This window comes from Otolemur garnettii, unplaced genomic scaffold (genome assembly GCF_000181295.1).
Source record: "Otolemur garnettii isolate 467f Iridium unplaced genomic scaffold, OtoGar3 scaffold00002, whole genome shotgun sequence".
Classification (NCBI taxonomy): Eukaryota; Metazoa; Chordata; class Mammalia; order Primates; family Galagidae; genus Otolemur; species Otolemur garnettii.
This window is the reverse complement of record NW_003852397.1, coordinates 54,735,102-54,743,415: the sequence shown is the minus strand read 5'-3', so window position 1 is coordinate 54,743,415 and position 8,314 is coordinate 54,735,102. Positions and strand designations below refer to the sequence as shown.

The 8,314-nt window shown below is 49.9% G+C and overlaps 1 protein-coding gene and 1 pseudogene across 1 annotated transcript in view; one reads left to right on the top strand and one right to left on the bottom strand.

Moving 5' to 3' along the window:
• The first annotated feature begins 5,212 nt into the window (after positions 1 to 5,212).
• The window catches only part of PLCD1 (phospholipase C delta 1), a 26,800-nt gene continuing 23,698 nt past the window's right edge, over positions 5,213 to 8,314 (top strand). The window contains exon 1 of the mRNA XM_023514040.1: positions 5,213 to 5,364. Within this exon, the coding sequence (XP_023369808.1) occupies positions 5,331 to 5,364 (34 nt within the window). The 5' untranslated portion in view covers positions 5,213 to 5,330. The remainder of the gene's footprint in view (positions 5,365 to 8,314) is intronic.
• LOC100955482 overlaps positions 7,585 to 8,314 on the bottom strand; it is a 2,085-nt pseudogene continuing 1,355 nt past the window's right edge.

The window sequence follows — 8,314 nt, the reverse complement described above, 5'->3', positions numbered from 1 at the left end:
TCTATATTCGTCCAGCTATTTTTCCTGCCTATACAAACACCCCATATCTATAAAGCCATCTTTTTAATTAGAAAAAAACACATATGCAGTCATGTTATGCATTGATATTGTCCTGCCATTTGATTTTTGTCACTTAGACTGTGTTCTATAGCAACTTTTTTCTTTTTTGACATAATGAGCAACCTTATTCATGTTTGTGCATACTTTGCATAGATGCATAATGTGTCTCTGGTATGACATCATAGTATTGCTTGGCTGAGGGTAGGTACATTTTAGTTTTTGAGGTACTGCCAACTTGTCCTCCAGAAAAATTACACCAAAGTATAATCCCATCTGTACTAAATGAGAGCTCATAGACATTTTAAACATGTTTTGAATCATATCCCAAATTTTATCCCTAGCCCACATCTCCCTCCTGAACTCCAGACTTGTATAGCCATTGTGTAGCTGACATCTCACCTTGGATTTCTGAAGGCACCTCAAACATCACATGCCCAAATAGAATGCTGGTAGCTCCTTGGCTTCCCCATTTCAGTTAATGAGCAGTTTGTCCTTCCATTTGTCCCAGCCTCAAATTTGGAGCCCTCTTTGACTCCTCTCACAGTCCCCATCAGTGAATTCTGTTGGCTCTATCCTCAAAATGGATCTGGAATCCTACCACTTTTCATGACCTCCACTCTTGTCACTAAGATCTGAACCACCATCCACTCCAACCTCGATTATTTATTTCAAGAATCTCTTCACTGGGCTCCCTGCATCAGCCCTGACCTTCCATGTAACTTCTTACAGCAGGCAGAAGGATTTTCCTACGTCATCAATCAGATCATGTCCCTCTTCAGCCTGAAGCCTTCCAAATCCTCCCCATTTCTCCCAGAATAAAAGTGGAAGCCCTTATAAGTCCTGCAGAACCTGCTCCTTATTACCTCTGAGTCTTCTATTACTGCCCTTCTATTATTGCTCTCAGCCTCAGCCACACTGGTTTCCTTGCCAGTCCTCCAGCATAGTGGACTTGCTCCTGCCTCAGGGCCTAGAATCCTCTGCCCCAGATATCTCTAAATGGCTCACTCCCACGTCTTTGTTCAAATGTCACGTTCCCCATAAAATCCAGTTTGATTACTCTACTTAAAGTTTAACTCTGTCCCCTTCCTGAACACTCTTGCCCTACTTTTTTCATTTTCCTTATAACCTTCTAATACTATACAGTTCACTTCTTTTTTTTTTTTTTTTTTTTTTTTTTGAGACAGGAGACTCAAGCTGTCCCCCTAGGTAAAGTGCCGTGGGTGGCATCACACTCACAGCAACCTCCAACTCCTGGGCTCAAGCGAGTCTCCGGCCTTAGCCTCCCAAGTAGCTGGGACCACAGGCGCCCGCCACAATGCCCAGCTATATTTTTTTTGGTTGCAGCCGTCATTGTTGTTTGGCGGGCCCCAGCTGGATTTGAACCCGCCACCTTGGTTGTAGGTGGCTGGAGCCTTAGCAACTTGAGCCACAGTCATGGAGCCTACAGTTCACTTCTTATGTTCACAATAGTGTCTCTTTTCTTTCCCTTAGTATTTAAGCTCCAGGAGGTCAGTATTTTTGGTGTGTTTTTTCACTGACGATTCCCCTAGCACAGTGCCCCCACATAGGGTATCTGTTCAATAAATACTAGTTGTGTGCAAGTGAAATAACAGAACAGTTTTCAAATGGAGGTTTAAACTATCTTCTACACTTCACACTCTTCTTAAGTGTTTCTCCTCCCTCAGGTAAGGGTCTGAGGACAAGTCTCCTGACTGTCCTCCCATCACCAAGCACTACACTCTGCCTATGTGATGGCGGTGAGCACTGGGACTTAGTCTATCGTGAAATAAACATTTCAATTACATTCACAAATGGATATACAATAAAATCCCACAGAGATAATATGGGAAAGTAACATTATATAATCCTGTACTATCCTGGACTATTAACAGACTCAGCAACCTCATAGTCCATCATGGCATCCTGCATCCCTGCACAGCCAGAACCTGAGGACCTGACCCCACATGACCTGGGGAACCCAGATTTCCTCTAACTGCTCCCTTCATGGGGGAGCCTTCATTTTTCCTCCAGATGTATCTGGACTTGGGTCTTTGGAAGAAACTCAGATGGGGTTTTCTAGGCCTTAAAAGCAGCAAGAGCATGCCCTTAGACTAACAGCCTCCGGCTGGACTCTAGATCCCTGGATCTGTAGAAAAGGCCAGTCAGGGGATGGCTGTGGGGAAATGGGATTTCAGTTTGTGTCCTTCTAAAACAGCGGTTCTCAATCTGTGGGTCACAACCCCTTTGGGGGTTGAACAACCCTTTCCCAGGGGTTACCTAAGACCATCCTGCATATCAGATATTTACATTAAGATTCATCACAGTAGCAAAATTACAGTTATGAAGTAGCAACAAAAATAATTTTATATTTGGGGGTCACCACAACATGAGGAACTGTATTAAAGGGTCGCGGCATTAGGAAGGTTGAGAACCACTGTTCTAGAAGATACTTGTGCTCTGTGCTTGACATCTATTGTTTCAGCCAATTCTAAGGATGATTACAGTTCTTGATTATAGGCCTCAGGTGACTTGTTCAAGTCTCATAGGAAACTGTAGAGTCAAGATTTAAGCAGCCCCTTCATCTAGTGCCTTGCATGGAAGGGCTCTAAGGACAGGAAGGGGAAAGAATAAATCTGATTTACCGCATCTACTCAGGCTTATATAGGTTTGAGTTTCATGGGGAAGGGGCAGACAGGGCCAGCCCTGAGGCAGTCCTGGAACCTGACCATCCTGAAGGTTGGCATTCTTGGGTTGGTAGCCCCCTTCCCTAGGCATCCAGAGTGACTGGTGGTGGAGGGGCAAGCACTAACACTAACACTAGGCCTCTCTCCCCTGTCTCCAGTCATACCAGAGACCCACCCCTCACACCCACCCTCTAAAGATACTGAAGATTGGGGCCATGTTGGGTTGGTGAGACGTCTAAAACTCCATCAGAGAACTAGTCTTTGGGCATGCAGGGGCCCTTTGTGTACCCAAACTAAGCCTGCCACACAGCTCAATGAGTCACTGGATCTCAGGGCCTGTTGCAGAGACAACTGAGAACTGGGCTTTGAGGACAGTAATTTAGGCATCTGGCCAGGGCTAGGCCCACAGAGGGCCCTGGAGTTGAGGGCAGAGGACGTAGAAGCCAGCAACTTTGTGGTTGGGCATAAAGCCTCTTGCTGTACCTCCTTTAGCCCCTCCACATACAGATGTACAGCTATTCTGCACAGAAGTATACCCAGCAGAAATGTAGAGTAGCTCCCAGCCTGTGAGAGACAGGAGGGGGCTGGAGTGAGGGCTGGCTGGCAGGTCAGAGCAGCAGCCAGGTTTCTCTGAGCACAGAGAGGCCCAGTCCTTGTTTCTGGCAGAACCTAGTAGCCTGTGCCAGTTCTGAGTCAGCTGTGTCCATCATGCCCAAGAATGCCACACCAGGGAGGGGGCTAACACTCCTATTCCTGTGCCAGAGGCCAGAGGAGGGCTTATGTGAAGTGGGCTTGGGGTGTGCAAAGGATCAGCCTGACTAAAGCCCCTACCATGGAAACTGGGGCAGGGGAGAGGCAATGTCTCAAATAATGCCCTGGTTTGGGGCTCAGAGCTTGGAGACAATGTGAATAAATAGGAATGATGATTGAGATGAAAGTATCTCAACCACTGGTGTCAGAATTTCATTGTGGTTTTGCTTAGGAAGAGGAGCCAGGCTTAAGGAGGTCTAGCCTGCCAAAAAGGGGGGCTTGCAGGTCCTGGGGGTGTTGGAGGTCTAGGTGGTAGTCTCTAAGGCCTGAGGATGCCCATTGATGGCAAAGTAGGGAACCCCTAATTTCCTCTATCCAAGTTGGAGGTCCAAAGTGAAGTCTGCTAGTGTGGACTTCCCATTCCTCAACGAACATGGAGTATGACCCTGAGTAGAAGGGAAAACCAAGGAGGGCTCTGACAGGCCTGCCCAGGGCAGAGGGTGGTCCTACTAAGGACAGGACAGGAGCTGAGTAGCAGATAAAGGGATAGGATCTTCTGTGTAGAGGGGGCCAGGCAGACTGGGGGGGGGGGTCTCCAAAGCCCCAAAGTCCTGACCCACTCTTAGAATTGAAAGACTGCTCTCCAACTGTTTCACATCCTTCATTCACAGCCACTAGGCCCGGTAGTGCCCAGAAAAGAAGGGGTTGGGGTAAGCCAGGCCTCCTCCTCCATGAGGAGTCCAGCCAGCTTCTGCCAGACTCTCCCATTGGCTTTATCAGCCCAGGAGACTGGGGTGGCTTTACTGGGGCAGCCTATCACTCTCCATCCTGGAAGGCCCAGAGGGGGCTCCCCCACACCCAGAACCCAGTTGTCCCAAGGGGTTCTCCAAAGCAGTGGTGGGCAGCAGGATCTGCAGAACTTCCCTCGCAGTGAGATGAGGAGGTTCCTCTGGGTAACCTATAAAGAGGGTTTCTGGGTCCCCAGAGTTGAGGGGCAATCCATACAGGGTTCCTTTGCCTGGACAGGCCCTTGGGAGGCTACCTGAAGAAGAAACCTTGGGGGTCTTCCTCCTTGGCTGCACAAGTTGTCCAGGGTTTGGGGGTATGAGACGCTCAAAGTTGAGCTCCTTGCACTTGCCTGTTGCTTCTGTTCCCGTTCTAATCCCCCACCAAAGACACTCCTAGTGTTAGAAACCTCCAAGGAAGAGGGGAGAGGACCCTTCTCCGGGCAAGATCTGGGTATTGCTCTCTGAAGACCTCCTAATCCGTGCCTGTGCACCAGCTTGGCAGAAGGGAAATCAGACACCCGGGACCAGAGGAGCTGCGGCTGGACGCCAGGACGCCGCGTCTGCCTAACGCAGCAGCCTGGCTGCGTGTCGGACTCTACACGACCCCTTCTCCAGAAAGACGCCGGACTCTTTCCATCAAGCCTAGTCTAGGCGCCCACAAGCAGGGTGTGGAGCCAGGCCGCCCATGGTAATGACAGGGACCATGGCCCGTGGGTGGCAGCAGTGGAGGAAGCTGGAGGGATCCGGCTATTTCTGGCTAGGGCACACCCACTGGCCTAGGCCAGGGTTGGCTGGTCTTCCCGGCCCCCAGCTCTCCCCTCCCTCCTGTATCCCCAGGAGGGGGCGGGGAGAGACGCGGGTTGGCGGGCCCGGGGGGCGGGGGCGAGAGCCCAGGAGGGCGGGGCGGTGTCCCGGGCCCACCCCGGTCTCCTCCCACAGCTGTTCGTTCAGGTCCCTCCACCGCATTGCGCTCGGACCCGAGGCCGCTGGCGCTGTCGCCGCTCACGACTGTCCCGCGGTGCTCCTCCCGCCGCGCCGCCCGTTGGGCATGGACTCGGGCCGGGACTTCCTGACCCTGCACGGTGAGTGCCAGGCCGGCGCGAGCCGGAGACCCTGCAGGGACAGACTCGGGGAAAGCAGTTCCGGACCCTGGGCAGGGGGTCCCCAGCGCTTCGGCCACCTCAACGCCGCCCCTGGCCGGCCTCTAGGCCTCTTTGCCATTTAGAGAAATCTCAGCCCGCGACTCCCTGGGTGGGACTACCGGGCACGACCCTGAGCGTTTCCAGGCTTGTCCACAGATCTGGCCCGGGCGAGGGGCGGGCAGGGTGCGTCTAAAGACTTCCCTCCACCTTGAGGACTCTTTTCCTGATTGTGAAAGGGTAGGCTCACTGTCCGGCTCACGAGGAGGGGTCTGGGAGGGAGGAAAACAACATCCAAGAACCACCAAGTTTTCCCCAACCCGTCCGGGCCGCCCCTAGAGGATCCTCTAAGCCCAGGCGTGCCTGGACCGCGTCAGGCCGCTCGGGTGTGGCAGGGTGGGGAGCATAAGGAGTGGGGCGAGGAGGTGTGCGAGTTTGACCGAGGTCGAGCGGTGCAGCCTTCACTGCCAAGCGCAGAAATCACAGTCAACGATGCTCAGGATGGGAGGAGCAGTCCGATCCCCCCATCTGCAGACTCCTCCGGCGGGACAGGGACAGGCTCAGCTGGAACTGACTGCGGCTCCATCCTTTGTCCAGCTGAGCTCTGTTTCTTCCGATCTGGGTGCAGAATCTGGGCCAGCTCCTTGCCCTTTCATTATCCCGCTGGCAAGGAGAGAAGCCTGGGTTACTGAGTTTGGAGGCCCTCTGGCAAGTTTTGGAGAAGGAGCTTGGAGGGGGGCAACGTGAACTTGGCACCTCTTTGCTTTAGGCCGGGAGTTCACTCACTCTTGGGGGCCTTACCCTCCTGTCCCTTCAGATCATCTGCTAGCTCAGCAAACCCTGCCCCTCCCACATCAATGGTTGCTAAACCGTACCTCCCTCTCTTTCCTGGTACCCTTGGGGTTGGAGGTTTTAGTGCCCATCACACAGCCATCTAAATCATTCATGGAGACAATAGATGGGAAAGTGAAGAGCAGAGCCCTCCACTCAAAGTCTGTCTTAGGAGGACTCGAGGATGTTTCCATGAGCCAGCTCCTCCAGTGTTTTATGGTTCTCATCTGGCCCAGACCTGATCCACACAACCCAGAGACCAGAGCTCTTTCTTTCACACCAGTAACCCAGGTTCCTCAAAGTCACCAGATGAGTCAGGGGTCCTGGCCCCTTCTAGTGCTCCTTCTCCTCACGCTGGAGGCATCTGTTAATGTTCTTGCCGGACTGGCAAGAAGGGAAGCTAGGCAGGTCAGAGGACACAGTGGAGACCTCTGCTTTCTCTCTCACCATGGATTAACGAGTGCTGTCTACACTGCAGATTGCCACCTCCTCCCTGCCTGCCTCACACTCAGACCTCTCCAAAGCCCTCTGGGGTTGCCTCTGACACGGCTGCAACCACAGGTTGGAAAAGACTCCATCCTCAGCATCTGTGCCTTGGTTCAATTTCTCTCCTGGGACAGTCCTGTGCCTTTCCCAGGGAGCAAGACAAATGGAGGCTCAGTCAGAACCCCCCAGTCCTGTGGCATGGCTTGGCTGTCCTGTCTCAGGGACTGGCATGAATCCTTTGAGCCTAAGCTGTTTTCCTTTTCCTTGATAGCCCTACCACTTCTGGCTCATCTCCCAAATCTACCTCCTTTTTTTTTTTTCTTCTTTTTTAGGAGCATTGAATCAAACATTTTATTCAACTTTTTAGGATGAGGAAAACAAATGATATAAAATAAGTCATCTCAAACCATTTTCGATGTTTTACAAAATGCTCACACAGCGAAGACAAAAAGCTTCAACACATTTTTCTTTCATTAATTTCTGCTGCAATAAACGCAACAAACATACAAACATAACAAACATACAAATTTCTTCTGTATCTAACTTAGGAGTTGAATTGTTGAATTACTAATTCTTATGATGTTACTCATACATTTTTTAAAATTTTTTCCCACAGTTTAATCAATAGACTGTTTTGGGGTTTTTTTTTTTTGGCGTGGACTGGGTTTGAACCTGCCACCTCCAGCATATGGGGCTGATGCCCTATCCTTTTGAGCCACAGGTGGTGCCCTACTCATACATATTTTTATTCATACATTTTGAATGAGATTATTGCCAATATATAGTTATTTTATTTTTACATTAAGCCAATGTCTGTCTTGCAGCCATCAAAAACCTTACAGTAAGTTACACAGGCTTGTAGTCTAATTTAGACTCTAGCTTCTTAGAATCAGCCACTTTCCTGACTGCTTTCATGAAGTCTTCCTGTACTACCAAATCATGATTGGCACAAATTGCAAACATACCTGCTTTAGTACAAGCATTTCTCAGTCTGCCCCATTAAAGCCATCTGAAAGTTTTACAATTGCTTCATAATCTAGTTCTCCATGCTTTGTAATGGGACCTGCATGGATTTTCAATATGTCTAATCTTGCTTGTTCATTTGGGAAATCAATATGTATTTTTCTATCTAATCTTCCTGGATGTAGTAAAGCAGGATCCAATGTATCTGGTCTGTTTGTAGCCATGATCATTTTAACTCTATGCAGAGTATCAAATCCATCCATTTGATTCAGTAACTCCATTAAAGTTCTCTGAATTTCTGTCAGCTGAAGTACCCTCAGAAAATAGACAACCACCAATAACATCTATTTCATCCATAAAAATGATGCATGGTTGATGGTCCCTGGCATAATTAAACATTTCTCTGATCAAATGAGCACTTTTACCAATGTACTTGTCTACAATAGAACTAGATACAACCTTTAAGAAATTACAGTCCAGGCTCGGCGCCTGTGGCTCAAGTGGCTAAGGTGCCAGCCACATACACCTAAGGTGGTAGGTTCGAATCCCCAGCCTGGGCCCGCCAAACAACAATGATGGCTGCAACCAAAAAATGGCCAGGCATTGTGGCGGG